The sequence below is a fragment of the Panthera tigris genome, chromosome B1 (assembly GCF_018350195.1).
Source record: "Panthera tigris isolate Pti1 chromosome B1, P.tigris_Pti1_mat1.1, whole genome shotgun sequence".
Classification (NCBI taxonomy): Eukaryota; Metazoa; Chordata; class Mammalia; order Carnivora; family Felidae; genus Panthera; species Panthera tigris.
In genome coordinates, this window is record NC_056663.1 from 37,707,524 (window position 1) to 37,726,422 (window position 18,899).

General features: G+C 44.4%; 1 protein-coding gene across 1 annotated transcript; it reads right to left on the reverse strand.

The window, feature by feature from the left end:
* Nucleotides 1–10,400: 10,400 nt before the first annotated feature.
* LOC107180695 lies at nucleotides 10,401–15,710 on the reverse strand. Its single transcript, XM_042984737.1, is given in 5 exon segments — nucleotides 10,401–10,535; nucleotides 11,477–12,090; nucleotides 12,093–13,947; nucleotides 13,950–14,654; nucleotides 15,615–15,710. Coding segments are annotated over 5 exon segments (3,405 nt in total).
* Nucleotides 15,711–18,899: the final 3,189 nt, after the last annotated feature.

Below are 18,899 nucleotides of genomic sequence, written 5' to 3' on the forward strand. Positions count from 1 at the left end.
GTCTGGGATTGTGATGCCTCCTGCTTTGGTCTTCTTCTTCAAAATTACTTTGGCTATTCGGGGCCTTTTGTGGTTCCATATGAATTTTAGGATGGCTTGTTCTAGTTTCGAGAAGAATGCTGGTGCAATTTTGATTGGGATTGCATTGAATGTGTAGATAGCTCTGGGTAGTATTGACATTTTGACAATATTTATTCTTCCAATCCATGAGCAGGGAATGTCTTTCCATTTCTTTATATCTTCTTCAATTACCTTCATAAGCTTTCTATAGTTTTCAGCATACAGACCTTTTACATCTTTGGTTAGATTTATTCCTAGGTGTCTTATGCTTCTTGGTGCAATAGTGAATGGGATCAGTTTCTTTATTTGTCTTTCTCTTGCTTCACTGTTAGTGTATAAGAATGCAACTGATTTCTGTACATTGATTTTGTATCCTGCAACTTGGCTGAATTCATGTATCAGTTCTAGCAGACTTTTGGTGGAGTCTATCGGATTTTCCATGTATAGTATCATGTCATCTGCAAAAAGCGAAAGCTTGACTTCATCTTTGCCAATTTGGATGCCTTTGATTTCCTTTTGTTGTCTGATTGCTGATGCTAGAACTCCCAACACTATGTTAAACAACAGCGGTGAGAGTGGGCATCCCTGTCGTGTTCCTGATCTCAGGGATAAAGCTCTCACTTTTTCCCCATTGAGGATGATGTTAGCTGTGGGCTTTTCATAAATGGCTTTTATGATGTTTAAGTATGTTCCTTCTATCCCGACTTTCTCAAGGGTTTTTATTAAGAAAGGGTGCTGGATTTTGTCAAAGGCCTTTTCTGCATCGATTGACAGGATCATATGGTTCTTCTCTTTTTTTTTGTTAATGTGATGTATCACGTCGATTGATTTGCGAATGTTCAACCAGCCCTGCATCCCAGGAATGAATCCCACTTGATCATGGTGAATAATTCTTTTTATATGCCGTTGAATTCGATTTGCTAGTATCTTATTGAGAATTTTTGCATCCATATTCATCAGGGATATTGGCCTGTAGTTCTCTTTTGTTACTGGGTCTCTGTCTGGTTTGGGAATCCAAGTAATACTGGCTTCATAGAATGAGTCTGGAAGTTTTCCTTCCCTTTCTATTTCTTGGAATAGCTTGAGAAGGATAGGTATTATCACTGTTTTAAACATCTGGTAGAACTCCCCTGGGAAGCCATCTGGTCCTGGACTCTTATTTGTTGGGAGATTTTTGATAACCGATTGAATTTCTTCGCTGGTTATGGGTCTGTTCAAGCTTTCTATTTCCTCTTGATTGAGTTTTGGGAGAGTGTGGGTGTTTAGAAATTTGTCCATTTCTTCCAGGTTGTCCAATTTGTTGGCATATAATTTTTCATAGTATTCCCTGATAATTGTTTGTATCTCTGAGGGATTGGTTGTAATCATTCCATTTTCATTCATGATTTTATCTATTTGGGTCATCTCCCTTTTCTTTTTGAGAAACCTGGCTAGAGGTTTGTCAATTTTGTTTATTTTTCAAAAAACCAACTCTTGGTTTCGTTGATCTGCTCTACAGTGTTTTTCGATTCTATATTTTTTATTTCTGCTCTGATCTTTATTATTTCTCTTCTTCTGCTGGGTTTAGGCTGCCTTTGCTGTTCTGCTTCTATTTCCTTTAGGTGTGCTATTAGATTTTGTATTTGGGATTTTTCTTGTTTCTTGAGATAGGCCTGGATTGCAATGTATTTTCCTCTCAGGACTGCCTTCGCTGCGTCCCAAAGCGTTTGGTTGTTGTATTTTCATTTTCGTTTCCGTATATTTTTTAATTTCTTCTCTAATTGCCTGGTTGACCCACTCATTCTTTAGTAGGGTGTTCTTTAACCTCCATGCTTTTGGAGGTTCTCCAGACTTTTTCCTGTGGTTGATTTCAAGCTTCATAGCGTTGTGGTCTGAAAGTATGCATGGTATAATTTCAATTCTTGTATACTTATGAAGGGCTGTTTTGTGACCCAGTATATGATCTATCTTGGAGAATGTTCCATGTGCACTCGAGAAGAAAGTATATTCTGTTGCTTTGGGATGCAGAGTTCTAAATATATCTGTCAAGTCCATCTGATCCAATGTATCATTCAGGGCCCTTGTTTCTTTACTGACCATGTGTCTAGCTGATCTATCCATTTCTGTAAGTGGAGTGTTAAAGTCGCCTGCAATTACCACATTCTTGTCAATAAGGTTGCTTATGTTTATGAATAATTGTTTTATATATTTGGGGGCTCCCGTATTCGGCGCATAGACATTTATAATTGTTAGCTCTTCCTGATGGATAGACCCTGTAATTATTATATAATGCCCTTCTTCATCTCTTGTTACAGCCTTTAATTTAAAGTCTAGTTTGTCTGATAGAAGTATGGCTACTCCAGCTTTCTTTTGGCTTCCAGTAGCATGATAAATAGTTCTCCATCCCCTCACTCTCAATCTAAAGGTGTCCTCAGGTCTAAAATGAGTCTCTTGTAGACAGCAAATAGATGGGTCTTGTTTTTTTATCCATTCTGATACCCTATGTCTTTTGGTTGGCACATTTAATCCATTTACATTCAGTGTTATTATAGAAAGATACGGGTTTAGAGTCATTGTGATGTCTGTATGTTTTATGCTTGTAGCGATGTGTCTGGTACTTTGTCTCACAGGATCCCCCTTAGGATCTCTTGTAGGGCTGGTTTAGTGGTGACAAATTCCTTCAGTTTTTGTTTATTTGGGAAGACCTTTATCTCTCCTTCTATTGTAAATGACAGACTTGCTGGATAAAGGATTCTCGGCTGCATATTTTTTCTATTCATCACATGGAAGATCTCGTGCCAATCCCTTCTGGCCTGCCAAGTTTCAAAAGAGAGATCAGTCATGAGTCTTATAGGTCTCCCTTTATATGTGAGGGCACGTTTATCCCTCGCTGCTTTCAGAATTTTCTCTTTATCCTTGTATTTTGCTAGTTTCACTATGATATGTCGTGCAGATCGATTCAAGTTCCGTCTGAAGGGAGTTCTCTGTTCCTCTTGGATTTCAATGCCTTTTTCCTTCCCCAATTCAGGGAAGTTCTCAGCTATAATTTCTTCAAGTACCCCTTCAGCACCTTTCCCTCTCTCTTCCTCCTCTGGGATACCAATTATGCGTATATTATTTCTTTTTAGTGTATCACTTAGTTTTCTAATTTTCCCCTCAAACTCCTGGATTTTTTTTTATCTCTCTTTTTCTCAGCTTCCTCTTTTTCCATAACTTTATCTTCTAGTTCACCTATTCTCTCCTCTGCCTCTTCAATCTGAGCCGTGGACGTTTCCACTTTATTTTGCATCTCCTTTAAAGCGGTTTTCAGCTCCTCCTGACTGTTCATTAGTCCCTTGATCTCTGTAGCAAGAGATTCTCTGCTGTCCTCTATGCTGTTTTCAAGCCCAGCGATTAATTTTATGACTATTATTCTAAATTCACTTTCTGTTATATTATTTAAATCCTTTTTGATCAGTTCATTGGCTGTTGTTATTTCCTGGAGATTCTTTTGAGGGGAATTCTTCCGTTTGGTCATTTTGGATGGTCCCTGGAGTGGTGCAGACCTGTAGGGCACTTCCCCTGTGCTGTGGTGTATAACTGGAGTTGGTGGGCGGAGCCGCAGTCAGACCTGATGTCTGCCCCCAGCCCACCGCTGGGGCCACAGTCAGACTGGTGTGTGCCTTCTCTTCCCCTCTCCTAGGGGTGGGATTCACTGTGAGGTGGCGTGACCCATCTGGGCTACTTGCACACTGCCTGGCTTGTGGTGCTGGGGATCTGGCGTATTAGCTATGGTGGGTAGGCAAGGTGCACGGGGGCAGGAGGGGCAGGCTTAGCTCGCTTCTCCTTAGGTGATCCACTTCAGGAGGGGCCCTGTGGCAGTGGGAGGGAGTCAGACCCGCTGCCGGAGGGGGTGGCTCCGCAGAAGTACAGCATTGGGTGTTTGCGCGGAGCAAGCAAGTTCCCTTGCTTGGGGAACTGGTTCTCTTTGGGATTTTGGCTGGGGGATGGGCGAGGGAGATGGCTCTGGCGAGCGCCTTTGTTCCCCACCAAACTGAGCTCTGTCGTCCTGGGGCTCAGCAACTCTCCCTCCCTTTGTCCTCCAGCCTTCCCGCTTTCGGAGCAGAGCCGTTAAGTTATGACCTCCCAGATGGTAAGTCACGCTCGCTGTCGGGACACACTCCATCTGGCCCCTCCGCTTTTGCCAGCCAGACTTGGGGGCTCTGCTTGGCTGGTAGGCTGCCCTTCTGCCCTGGCTCCCTCCCGCCAGTCCGTGGAGCGCGCACCGCCTCGCCGCCCTTCCTACCCTGTTCCGTGGGCCTCTCGTCTCCACTTGGCTCCAGAGACTCCATTCTGCTAGTCTTCTGGTGTTTTTCTGGGTTACTTAGGCGGGTGTAGGTGGAATCTAAGTGATCAGCAGGACGCGCGGTGAGCCCAGAGTCCTCCTATGCCACCATCTTCCCTTGTTCTCCAATCCTTTATTTAAAAAAAAAAAAGTTTTATTTTTTGAGAAAGAGAGCACAGGGGAGGGGCAAAGAGAGGGAGAGAGAATCCCAAGCAGGATTCATGCAGTCAGTGCATGGCCAGACCCAGGGCTCAATCTCACAAACAATGAGACCATGACCTGAGCCAAAATCCAGAGTCAGATGCTTAACAAATTGAGCCACCCAGGTACCCCACAGGAAACTCCTTTTGAGAGGCATTAATGGCAGCTATATTTTCTGGAGACTCTGCTTTAGTCTGATGAGGGATATTCAAAGAAGATTTTTTTCTGATCTGAATTTAGTTCAGATTTTTTTTACTTTAAAATAGTTGTGAGGTGGGGTGGCTGGGTGGCTGAGTCAGTCAAGTGTCTGACATTTGATTTCAGCTCAGGTCATGATTTATGGGTTCAAGCCCCATGTTGAGTTCTGTGCTGACAGCCTACTTGGGATTTTCTCTCTCTCTGTCCCCCTCTTTCTCTGCCCTTCCCTCATTTGCACTCTCTCTCTCTCTCTCTCTCAAAATAAGTAAAAACCTAAAAAGTCTTGGGGCACCTGAGTGGCTCAGTCTGTTAGATGCCTGACTCTTGATTTTGGCTCAGGTCATAATCCCATGGTTCATGAGTTTGAGCCCTGCGGGCTCCACATTGATAGTTCAGAACCTGTTCGGGATTCTATCTCTCCCTGTCTTTGCCTCCCCATCAAAATAAATAAATACACTTAAAAAAACAAACAAAAAAAACACAAAAATAATCTTGATACCAACTCTAGAATTCTGAGTGAATCTCCACAAAGTTCAGCAGCAGCCATCAGGGAAATCCAGCACACAAGCCAGGCCCCCACCCCAATTGTATGAGGATGAGTACTTAATACTGGGAAGGGGTGGGAAGCTTTGCAGAAGAGAATTAATGACAGAGAGAGAGAGAGAGAGAGAGAGGGAGAGACAACTTTAAATTGGCTAGATTGATGAAATTTGGAGGGCAATGATGGGGGTTCAGAGCTGATAGCCAAGAAATAGTTCTTGAAGACATCTTTGGTGCAAAAAGGTGATTTTATTAAAGCACAGGGACAGAGACCATGGACAGGAAGACCTGCACTGGGGTTGTGAAGAATGGCTAGTTGTTACTATAGGGAAATTTCCAAAGAGATTTTCATATGCTAAAGACTTACAGATTACTGGAGGCCTAGTTATTGTCAAGCTAAAGTTGTTTAACCTAAAGGAAAGAGAGGGGTTGTTTAAAGCACCAATTCAAATATTCATGTCAGTTAGAAATCCAGAAATATTTTTTGTGGTAATCTGGAATGTATACACAACATTTTCTTTTTATGAGAGCAAAAGTTCCACCTGTGCAACAGCTAAAACATCTAACGCTGTTCTGTTTTGTAGAATATTTTTATGCATTTGAATTATTTTAGTATTTAATAATATAACGTTATTTTGAGAGTCATTTAAGGTTTTTAACTGTGTAAAAGGTGGTATATAGCCATTACATAGACTCTGTTTTGTTTAGTAAACAACCAAGTAATTAAGAAGAGGTACTTTCATAGAAACAAGAAAAATATAGGTTAATGGTTACAGAAAATTACAAACTCAGGGTCTGCCAGTGCTGCCAGTAAGATTTTTTAGATATCAGGCTTGAAGCAGCCTCAGATGGTATGGTAACTGGCAGCAGAGATTATATGGTCTTTCTGGTTTGTAACTCAAATGTCTGTGGTGATCCTTTTGAATGCCCCTTTGTAAGAAAGAATTGTTGGTATAAATTGGGGAAAGGGGAATGAAAAAGAAAGGTACAGCCATCAAAAGAGAAGTTTGAAGTCTTCCACAAGTTTGTAGGAATAAGTACTTTAGTTTGCTCACTGGTTTCCTGTTAAGGGGGTACAGGTTTATTTTAGATATAAGAGCTTATGAAGAGTGCCCCTATAACTTTATTGCAGTGGGAGTATATAATATGACCTACTAGGGGCCTTTCCATTTTGGAATTAAATCCCCTGCTGTATTAGACTTTCAATCCTTTAAATAAACTAGGCCTCCTGGGTTTATATGGATGGAGTGGGTTTCTAGTAACTGTCAGTTCAGGTTTAGGGAGGATATGGTTTGCATATTTATTTATAGATTTATGGATTAACCTGGCTTCAAGTGAATAATTTAATAAAACACTATAGTCTTCATTGATTGATAGGTCTACAGTGAGAAAAGTCTTTTCATATACAATTGTTGGGGGAGTCCATCCCCATTTTTTAGTTGTTTAAATAATCATATGCCCATGGGGTTCTGTTATCACCACAGAATAATAAGCAAGAAGATTGTTCATACCTGTGCTGTTGTGACAATTTTTCTGAAATTTACCTCAAGTTGTCTAGCTTAGGCAAACATTTAAAGACAATCAGAACTAGAATTTAACATCCATAAAGATGCCTTATTAAAACATGATTTTACTCTCTAATAACCTTTATTTCCAGAGATAGTCAAACCAAGACTAATTTATTTGTAAAGCAAGTTCAGTTTTAACAAGCTCGGCCTAATTATTTACATAAGTTTAGCAAGAGTAGTGATTGATCGTATAGATCTTTTAAAATTTGCTTTGCTGGAACTTTTTATAAGGAACCTCTAAATTGAACTTTTAGTAGCCCCTCTAGGCCAGAAGCCAAGCCAAGTACTTGCCATCAGACATGCCTGCAAAACCTATAGATTTGGGCAAATTCTTCTTCATGAGATTCCTGAAGTATCCTGAGGTACTTGCACCTTTCAGAAATTGGCATTCTTTACTCACCTGGTAAGGCTGCTGGGAGCTCTGTAAGCAAGGTATCAGGCTAGCTTTTCCAAGGAGCTTAATGGCTCCATGTTTCATAAAGTCAACCTTAGTTCCTTAAAATTGTATGGTCATATCTGAGCCTATGTATGTCTCTCAGATATGATATTCCAGTCAAAGCCTTGGTAAAATAAACAGTATTTCCAATGATGTCTTGTTACAAGATGAACAGAGTCTTATTGAACTTATGCAAATAACTGTAATTGCCATGAAAGAAAGAACACTCAGAGTTTGTGAATTTCAGAAGGTTCAGGTAAAAAGAAAAGTTAAACACTTCAGTTTGTTTACAAATGAATACTTTATCACACTTCTGTATGTCATAGATGTCTTAAGAGAAAGTTTCCTTAATCTGGAAAAGCAAATATTTGGATAATCAGCAATATTTTAACACAAGGGTCACAAAAACTATAATCTTCCTCAGTTCACTTGGTCCGATGTTCCTAATTCTTGTTCAGTTTGAATGTAGCTTTTTAGTTCTGGAAATTCATACCCATTTTAGTATCATTCTTAAAGATGTCAAATACCTGTATTTGTTCTAAAAGTTTTTTATGAATCTCCTTGAAGATGAAATATGTTTTGTGAGAGAATAAGAACAATTATAAATGACAAAAACTCAGAAATGAACACTGTTACAGATCTGATGAGAGTTCATTATGATGCAATTGACAAGGTAATCCAGTTATTCTGTGACACATCTAACACTTTGATAATCAGAAAATCAAGTGATGACCTTATTACCAAAACATTAAAAGTTTAGGAGTTGCATGTATATTTGAGCAGTTATAGCATTTACCCAAGCAATACAGCCCCAAGGTTTACCATTTGTTTGACAATGCTTTTCAGAGTAACTTTACATAAATAAAGCTTAATTGGTCAAAAATACTTCATTTACAATTTAAATCTTGGGAAAGTTTGTTAAAACCTTAGAAAGCTATAAAGCACATCCTAAATAGGATTATATATCATTACAAATCTTATTTAACCAAGGTGGCAATAAGAGGTTCCAGAGGCAAATATGTTAGGGTTATATAGTTAGCAAAACTTAGCTCCTTTAGTGGATCCTGAGAAACTTAACAGGAACCCATGGGGGAGGGGAAGGGAAAAAAAAAAAGAGAAGTTAGAGTGGGAGAGAGCCAAAGCATAAGAGACTCTTAAAAACTGAGAACAAACTGAGGGCTGATGGGGGGTGGGAGGGAGGGCAGGGTGGGTGATGGGTATTGAGGAGGGCACCTGTTGGGATGAGCACTGGGTGTTGTATGGAAACCAATTTGACAATAAATTTCTAAAAAAAAAAAAAAACACAAAACAAAACACAAAACAAAACAAAACAAAAAAAACTTAGCTCCTTTAACATTGAGAAGTTGTAACTAAGTAATCAAAGACCTGAAAAAGACAAACATCAGCTTTGGTTTTCTTGGCAGACAAAAAGGAAAAAACAAAACAAACAAACAAACAAAAAAACTTTTTTTTTACATTTTCTTATCAAGAGCAGGTCAACAGTCCAAGAAAACTTAGTCTTTTGAGCAGAGAGAAAAGCAGAATCTATTTCAACCTTAGTCTGTCCTAACCACACATAAAATTCCTTTCCAAAATTTCCCTTCATGAACCTTCTACACCTCTCCTTTGCCTTCAAATCATGTCCCAAGCCATATCTCTCCAAACAACCAATCTCATTTAGAACAAAATTACTTTCTTTTACCTTTAACAAAAATACTTTGCATTCCTTTTATCTTTCTTACAAATCTCCTATTTTTTTTTTTACATACAGAGTTGTTTCCCTTATTTACATCAGTCTTAACTTCATTCAGCAGAATTAACTCTTAGAAACCATAGTCTTCAGTGAAAACTAAGTAGTAACCAATTGTAAACTGTTACACCAGAATTCTTTAGATGGCAAATTTATGAACCTTAAGCACCAAGCATGTTTACCAACAGACCCAAAATAGCCTTATTTGCTCTCCAGTAAATCAAAAACACAAACCTATGTTCAGTAATCAATGCTTTAGTATTTTATCCTCTTTGGAAAAGACCTAGATGTCCAACGAATTCAATCCCATTTATCATGCAAGTGAAACTTCAAAGTTTCATTTTACCAAAGACTTTGAAAACTATCTTAATAATTACCCATGAAAACTTTAAGATAGACAAAATTAACCTTTAAGTCATCTTTTTACTAATAAGTTGGAAGAGATAATATGAGCTTATTTGATCTTTAGCAAACATAGGTAGAATAAGTTTCATATTTAATGCTGATAACTCTAAAGACATGTCTACCTTAATTAAACCAACAAACTTAAATTACTTTGATTGTTATGCCCAGAATTCATGATCCCCAAAGACCACCACGGAGCCGAGTCCCATGCAAAAGCAAAAGAGCCTTTATTCTAGCTAGCTCGAGCTCAATCTCTTACCTGCACCAACGCAGCGGTGAGATACCAGGGAGAGAGAGCAAGTTTCAAAAGGACAAAGGTTTTATTGGGGCCTAGGAGCAGTTGGTGAGGTAATGGCTATGGCCTCAGCCTATTGGCTGGGGAAGGGTCTGAGTCCTGTTAGGCAGGTGAGGGGGGCAGTTACTCAAGGGGAGGAGGTGTGGTCAAGGTGAAGGACACAGAACAAGATGGAGTCAGCCGGCGTAGGCCCGCCCTTTGATTCCCCCCTTGCCATGTAGCTTAGGGACCCAATCATGGGACCGGCTGCATTTATGGTGACAAGGGGAACAGAGTTTGGAGGTTTACGCAAAGTTCTGGGAAGCAAGTGTCCCTGGGGTGGCTCTGGGAGGTCTGATTAAGTATTGTCCCTGAGCTGATGTCTATGATCTGCCAGGTGATGTTTTGGGGGGCGTGGGGACTCCCGGCAGCATGAGCAATGACAAACAGAGTTAACAGAGTTACCAATATTAGGTGGGTTGAATGCGCTGTAGCTTGAGCTTGAGCGGGTTGTGTTGGTCCCGACTGATGGCCCATCGCGTGACGAAGTCCTTCTGGATCGAGGAGGTGTCTGCTGGCCGAACGTGGGTGTGATGGACCCAGGTCACAATGCCGTCTACTTTGAAAGCGGTGGGGGTTGTCAACACCACGATGTAGGGTCCCTTTCAGCGAGGCTTGAGAGTCTCTCGGTGGTGCCTCTTGACATAGACCCAGTCTCCTGGCCTGTACTGATGAGGTGTCCGGGTCGGGCCAGCCTCATAGATGGCACAGGGGCGCGGCCAAATGTCCTCGTGCACCCTCTGGAGCCCTCTCAAGGAAAGAAAAACTTCTTGATCTTTAAACTCAGCAATAAATTCAGCTTGAAGGCTGGGAATAACAGGGGGTGGCCTGCCAAAAATGATCTCATAGGGAGTAAAACCCAGAGTGTAAGGAGTGTTTCTAACCCAGTAAAGAGCGTACGGTAGGAGAGTCACCCAGTCCCTGCCAGTCTCCGTGGTTAATTTGGTAAGGGTCTCTTTTAGGGTTCTATTCATTCTTTCTACCTGTCCTGAGCTCTGGGGCTTATAAGCACAATGTAATTTCCAGTTTGCCCCCACCGCCTTGGCTACTGCCTGTGTTACCTTTGAGATAAAAGCTGGTCCATTGTCTGATCCTACCATGGCAGGAAAACCATACCTGGGTAAGATGTCTTCTAGTAGCTTCTTAGCCACCGTCTGAGCCGTTTCATGCTTGGTTGGGTATGCCTCCACCCAGTCAGAGAAGGTGTCTGTAAATACTAAAAGATATTTATAACCATACTTTCCTGGTTTGACTTCAGTGAAGTCGACTTCCCATTGGGCTCCCGATCTGGTGCCTCTGAGCCTGGTTCCTTTTTTATTTGATGTGGCTCTCGCGTTGGTGAGTTGGCAGGTCTTTGCAGGCAGATACAACTTGCTCTATTTTGGTGTCCTGTTGGTGAATCTTGATTCTGGCATGTTGGATTAAGTCTTTTAATTTTTGGGCCCCCCATGGGAGTAGACCAATGCATGTGCTCTAATATTGAGACTCTAAGCCAGTCTGGCAGCACGAGCTCCTTGTTAGGTGTATACCACCATCCCTTTATCTCCTGGGCCATGGGGAGTTTCTTGATCTGCTGTAACTCCTCCTGGGAGTATTTGGGCTGGTCTGGTAAAACTGGGTCTCCCGGGTCCGGTAGTTGTATGGTCATGGTGGGGACTGAAGTAAGAGCTACTGCCTTGGCTGCCTGGTCAGCCTTTCGATTACCTCTAGCTACTGGGTTATCAGCTTTTTGGTGCCCTTGGCAGTGGATAATGGCTAGCTTGGCAGGAAGCCATAAGGCTGTAAGCAGGTTAAGTATCTCCTGCTTATTTTTTATAGTTCGTCCTTCTGCTGTCAGTAACCCCCTCTCCTGATAAATTGCCCCATGAATATGAGCAGTGGCAAATGCATAACGGCTGTCTGTGTAGATGTGAAGCCGTTTTCCAGCTCCCAGCATCAGCGGCTTGGTGAGGCCTATGATCTCTGCTCGCTGGGCTGACGTTCCGGAGGGTAGAGCCTCTGCCCATACGGTGTCTGTTTCGGTGACCACCGCTACACCCGCATACCTGTGTCCGTCTCGCACAAAGCTGTTGCCATCAGTGAACCAAGTAATCTCAGCATCAGGGAGGGGCCGGTCGGTCAGGTCCGTCCAGAATCCACGTACTTGTTCCAGGATTCCCGAACAGTCATGTAGTGGAGCACCTAGGTCAGGGTCGGGCAGCAGGGTTGCAGGATTGAGGGTTGCACTGGGGTGGAACCGCACTCGTGGAGTGTTGAGTAGGAGGCTCTGATAATGAGTCATACGTGTATTGCTATCCATCTATCCGGAGGCTGTTTCAGTACCCCTTCAATGGCGTGTGGGGTCGTGATCCAGATCTCCTGTCCTAGGGTCAGTTTGTCTGCATCCTTGACTAGGAGTGCTGTCGCCGCAATAATTCTTAGGCATGGCGGCCAGCCGGCAGCCACTGGGTCTAGTTTCTTAGACAGGTAAGCCACCGGGCGGTTCCAGGGGCCTAAGGCTTGAGTTAGAACCCCTTTTGCTATTCCCTTATGTTCGTCTACAAAGAGGTGGAAGGGCTTCGTAATGTCTGGAAGACTCAGGGCTGGGGCACTTAGGAGGGCCTTTTTTAACTGATTAAAGGCAGTTTCTTCTTTTTCAGCCCATTTAAATGTTTTCCCCTCTTTGGTAGCTTCATATAAGGGCCTGGTGATCTCAGTAAAACCTGGAACCCAGAGGCGGCAGTAGCCGGCTGATCCTAGGAATTCCCTCACTTCTCTTTGGGAGGTGGGAGTAGGGATCTTTAGGACAGTTTCTTTTCTGGCATCTGATAACCGCCACTGTCCGCCCTCCAGGATATATCCCAGGTAACTTACACTCTCCCTGCATATCTGAGCCTTCTTCGTGGATGCCCGGTACCCTAAGGCCCCCAGGGTAGCCAGCAGGTCCTGGGTCCCTCGCTCACAGTCTTTGGCCATGTCGGCAGCAATCAGGATGTCATCTACGTACTGCAGAAGGGTGAGGCCAGGATGCTCCCTTCTGTACTCACCCAGGTCCTCGTGTAGTGCCTCGTCGAAGATGGTGGGTGAATTTTTGAATCCCTGAGGTAGCCGTGTCCAGGTGAGTTGCCCACTGTAGCCCTCCTCCGGATCATGCCACTCGAAGGCGAACAAGGGTTGGTTCTGGGGTGCCAGCGGCAGACTGAAGAAGGCGTCCTTTAAATCTAGTACAGTATACCAGACCCTGGAGGGCGCCAAGGAGCTCAAGAGAGTATATGGGTTGGGAACAGTTGGGTGTATGTCTGTGACCCTCCTATTTACTTCCCGGAGGTCTTGTACTGGTCGGTAGTCATTTGTGTGAGGCTTTTTGACCGGCAGTAGGAGGATGTTCCAGGCAGACTGGCAAGGAACTAGTACCCCTAGGCTTCGTAGTCTCTGGATGTGTGGCTGGATCCCCTTCTGGGCCTCCTGAGACATGGGGTATTGTTTGATCCTTACTGGACTCTCTCCTGGCTTGAGCTCTACCAGGACTGGGGTCCTGTGAGTGGTTAGTCCCATCCCCCCCATCTCTGCCCAAACTGAGGGGAATTCTTGTAGCCATCTGTCTATATTATCCTCTCTTGGGAGTGCCTCCTGGTGGAGAAGGTATTCATCCTCCAGTTTCATGGTCAGGACCTGGATGGGGTGGCCCTTGTCATCAGTGACCTGAGGTCCCCCTTGTCTGAAAGTTATCTGAGCTCCAATCTTGGTCAGTAAGTCCCATCCTAACAGCGGGTAGGGGCATTCTGGTATTACCATAAAGGAGTGGGATACCTGGCCCATTCCCAAATCTACTGTTCTTCAGGTAGTCCATGAATACTGGCTCATACCAGTTGCCCCTTGTACCCAGGACTTCTTGCTGGCTAGTTTTCCTTGTGGGGTGCGGAGGACCGAATGTTGTGCTCCGTTGTCGACCAGGAAGTCAACAGGTGTCCCCTCCACTTTAAGAGTTACCCTGGGTTTGGAGAGAGGGTCTGAACCCCGACTCCCCTAATCACTTAGTTCATATATCTCTAGGACTTTTACTCGATCAGTCTTGCTTCCCTACCCGCTGGCCCTTTTTGGACAATCTCGGGCTCAATGCCCTATCTCCTTGCAGTATGTGCATTGATTCTTCTGCAGCCTCTGCTTCCCCCCCCCTTGGTGGTTCCTTTACCTTTTCTTGTGTCATCTGCCAGCTGCCAGAGACGGCGGTCTCGTTCCTCGGGGGAGTCAGCAATGGTAGCTAGTAGTATTCTGGCCAGGTCTTGAGTCTGCTTACTGCTGGCAGCCGCCATGGAACGAGCCTGCTTGTCCTCAGGAGGCTCCCGGTTATTATATACCTTTTCGGCTACCACCAGTAAGTCCTGCAGAATTTTTTCTCCTAGTCTATCTATTTTCTGTAATTTTCTCCTAATGTCTATGGCCGATTGGTTTACAAAGGCCATGATAACAGCTGCCTTGCTTTCCGGAGCCTCTGGATCCATGGGGGTATAGGTACGGAATGCCTCCATGATCTGTTCTAAAAAGGCAGCTGGAGATTCATCTTTTCCCTGTTGTACATTTCCTACCTTGGCCAAATTGGTTGGCTTTCTAGCAGCCATTCGGAGACCCCCCATTAGAGTCTGGCGGTAGACCTGGAGCCTCTCCTTACCTTCTGCCGTGTTGAAATCCCACTGGGGCCGAGTTAAGGGGAAGGAGGCATCTATCTGAGCCTGGTTGGTGGTGGGATTCCCGTCTGCACCCGGAACTAGTTTTCGGGCCCCATTGAGGATTCTTTCTCTTTCTTCAGTCGTGAACAGGACCTGCAAAAGCTGCTGGCAATCGTCCCATGTGGGCTGATGGATAAAAAGAACAGAGTCTAATAAATCAATAAGCCCTGCCGGTTTCTCGGAAAACTTAGGATTCTGAGCTTTCCAATTGTAGAGGTCACTAGTGGCGAAAGGCCAATAGTGATGGGGCTGATTCCCCTCCGCGTCTGGGGGTCCGGTGGCTCTCAGGGGCAGAGTAGTGGAGTAGGCGGCAGAGGCGGATTGCTCCCTCTGAGCCCTTTGTCTGGTAAAGGGCGGGCTTCCCACTGGAGCGTTTACGCCTCCCGCTCTCGGAACTGCGTCTGCCTCCCCCGGAGGGGGAGGATGGTGTTCTTCCGGCATCCTAGAGGGGTTATACGGGGGAGGAAAAATTAATTCTTCTTCAGTACCCCCCTGTAGGACAGGGTAGAGGGGTGCTGAAGGCTGGGTAAGACTTTTCTTCTTTGTCCCCTGCAAAGCAAGAATGGGTTTTGGCTCTGGAGGGAGCAGGGCTAGGAAGGGCTTAAGCCAAGAGGGTGGGTCTTCTACAAGGTCCTGCCAAGTGATAATGTAAGGGAGCTGATCAAGATGGCCCATCTTAGGCCGAGAGATGATACTCCTGACTAGGTGGATGGTACGGAGGTCGAAGGTCCCCTCTGGTGGCCATCTGACATTGAAAGTTGGCCACTCGCTAGAACAAAAAAACTGCCACCGACCCTTTCGGACTTCCACACTGAGGTTGTTAGCTCTTCCCCTCACATCCTTAAAGTGATCAATCATAATACTTAGAGGAGTAGTCTGAGTCTGTCCCATAACGTCCGTCCAGTAAGTCCACAGAACAAAACAGAGAAACACAAAAACAGACAAACAGAGGGCCCCTAGAAAGTCTTCCAACTCCATGGAAGCAAAACTGAAAGCTAGCCTAGACCTTTGAGGGGATTCCACGTCCCTCCAAAACCGATGAGGGGATTCCACGTCCCTCCAAAGACGACGGCCTCACGCCGACCAGTGGGAGTGACCCGCCTCGTCTCAGACCTTTGAGGGGATTCCACGACCCTCCAAAACAGATGAGGGGATTCCACGTTCCTCCAGAAGGGAGGATCGGAATGTCTTCCGAAACTCCCGGCCCATGGTCCTCCAGTGCGTCCACTTAGACTGCGTCGGGAACTACCATAATTCCAGAAATGAGCTCACACAGAAAAGACAGAACAAACAGACAGACACTAACCATGGCCAGTCAGGCTCTCCGGGTCGGGGGTCCCTCGGGGGTCTTGGGGATCCCAGGTCGAGCCCCCAAATGTTATGCCCAGAATTCGTGATCCCCAAAGACCGCCAGGGAGCCGAGTCCGATGCAAAAGCAAAAGAGCCTTTATTGAGCTAGCTTGAGCTCCATCCCCTATCTGCACCGACGCAGCAGTGAGATACCAGGGAGAGAGAGCGAGTTTCAAAAGGACAAAGGTTATATTGGGGCCTAGGGGCAGTTGGTGAGGTAATGGCTATGGCCTCAGCCTATTGGCTGGGGAAGGGTCTGAGTCCTGTTAGGCAGGTGAGGGGTGGGGTTTACTCAAGGGGAGGAGGTGTGGTCAAGGTGAAGGACACAGAACAAGATGGAGTCGGCCGGCGTAGGCCCGCCCTTTCATGATCACCGAATATATTTCACCTGTGTCCACTGAAAAGACAATCTGTTTCCCATTGTCAGGTTTTACCTAAGACATCAATGGGGCGATCTGAAGTGGGCGGTCCAAGTGGGTGCTCTTCACTCCTAGGCATTGAGGGTGGGAGGAGCAAATGGTGCCTGAGGCACTGAGGATGGTATAGGAACCAGTTATGTAGGCCATACCCAAGGTGGTGCAGAAACAGAAAGAGGGGGAGAAAAAGGCAAAAGAGGTGAGATGCCAGCAGAAGGAATACAAAGAGAATCCCCAGTTCTAAACCTTGTCTTAGACAGGTTCTAAACCTTATCTAGGGAAGAGGAACAGACGTCATGTCTCCTCCCCCCACCAACTAGTGGAATTAGGCAGTCCATGTCAGGCAAGGAAAGATAGGGAACTACCCCCAAAAAAGTGGAGTTTCAGCAGCTGCTTGGGAATATTCCTTACAGTACCCATCCTGAGGTAGACTAACCACAATTGGTTCCAATTATCAGGGCCATTAACACGGGAGATGAATGAAGGAGAAGACCTCACATCTATTAGGGGAATGAACAAAGAGAAAAGGTCATCATCCCCTTTGTTAGGGATGGCCTATGTTTCTTCCAGTGCCTGAGTTCTGTCAGTGATGTGGGAACAAAGACAGAACGAAATGGCAGATAAAATTAAATTTCCTTATAACCTGCTTGAGGAAGGCAGAGTAAAACTTTTCTCTAGGAACTCCCTACTGTCTTAATGTCAATTCTTTGCTAGAGGGAAAAACAACCTAAGCTTGACAATTGCTATTCCTCCAATTAGTCTTCTTTAGCATATGAAAATCTCTTTGGAACCTTCCCCTTGACTTTACCTCCCCCCAACTCCCAAGTATATAATCAGTCTCTCCTCAGGGTCCCAGGGTAGTTCTTCCTTCCCATGGGTCCTGTCCCCACACTTCAATAAAATCACCTTTTTTTTGCATCAAAAATGTCTCAAGAATTCTTTCTTGGCCATCAGCTCCACACCCCACCGTCACCCCAAAACCTCATCATCAGAAGGTTATTTAAATAATTATCATTCAATATATTAGGAGGGAGTTTACAGACTTGATTACTGACAAAACATGTTCTGCAAGAGGTCCTTGGGTCCAGGGAGAGCCATGAAGGCCTGGACCTAGGGTACCTCTGTCCATTTGCTCTGTTTACTAAGACCATGCAGTATTACAAGGAGATCAGTCCTTTTCTACATTTTGTAATCTAAATTATTTCCAGTGGGTTAAAAAAGTATCCCAAGGGAGAGTCCTTGGAGACTGAAGAGAAGCTCCCATGTTCCTCCTAGAGAGAAAGAGAAGGTCCATTACCATGAGAATCCACCCTCCCCCTCTCTGCCACCCCCCCCCAACTCCTGGGTGGCATCCCACGCACAGGATATGTCAGAGGTTCCTGGTATCAAAACAACCTGAGGCATCCCTCTAATGAAGTCACTATGATCACTGACCAGCCTTTAAGGGCCCCTGAGGAGGGATGATAGCATCCCCCCTGCTTTCCCATTGCATTCTAAACTACAGATTGGTGCCTGAGTATGGTCCAAGTTTGCCTTGCTGAGAAGGCCATGAGGAAACCACCGTTTTTAAACCATGGAAAGTACTGGAAAAGTTTTATAATGGGGAATTACCAAATTTTGTAATTTTAGTTAGTAGAGGGCATTGACAGAAATCAGCACAGATAGAAATCCATCGTGGTCTAAAGTGACATTCCAGCACATATAGTCTTTACAGCCAGCTTCCTAGAAAACTGTTCCTTGTTGGGTTTTAATTCAATCAGGTACTTGTTTCAGCCAGCTCCCAGGAGAGTGGCCAGATCAGGGATATGCAGGGAATCACATTAGACCAATGAGGAGGAAATCTCACATGGGAGTCTTAAGATTGGTAGCTGTCCTGATAACTTAGGTTGCTGTCCAGTGCCCAAGACAGACAACTTTGCATAAGGACAGGAGTAAAGAGAGGGCATCAACATTCTGGCCAGGGTACTAACTTCCAGCCTAAAGGCAGGCTTTCTTTTCCCCATAGAGTAGCCACAGGCCAAAGGATTGCCTGAGCAATTGACTTGAACGTGTTCCAATAAGACCATACTTCTTGAAAAGCCCCTGAAATGAGAGTAAAAGAGGAAAAAAGAAAGTACTCACCAAGTTTGCACCGGTTCAAAGTCCAGATGAAAAGACTCAAAGCCTCACATAAGGACACCGAATGATAAAGTTTTGGGTGATTGTGGGGGTTCAAACCTGATGGCCAAGAAAGAATTCTTGAAGATGTCTTTGGTGCAAAAAGGTGATTTTATTAAAGCATGGGGACAGGACTTGTGGGCAGAAAGAGCTGCACTGGGGTTGTGAAGAATGGCTGGTTACATACTATGGACTTGGGGGAGGTTAAGTCCAAAGGGAAGTTTCCAAAGAGACTTTTATATGCTAAAGATTCATAGATTACTGGAGGCCTAGATATTGTCAAATTGAGGTTGTTTTTTCCTCTAGCAAAGTATTAACATTAAGATAGTAGGGAGGGAGTTCCTGGACTTTAGGCTATTGATGGAATCGTCTTTTTCTTGTAAACTGGCAGAGACTTTTACTGGTTTAACCATTTTTTTGTCCTTTCCTGTTTTGGGGCAGCTAGGAGTATCCGAGGAATATCATATATATCCCA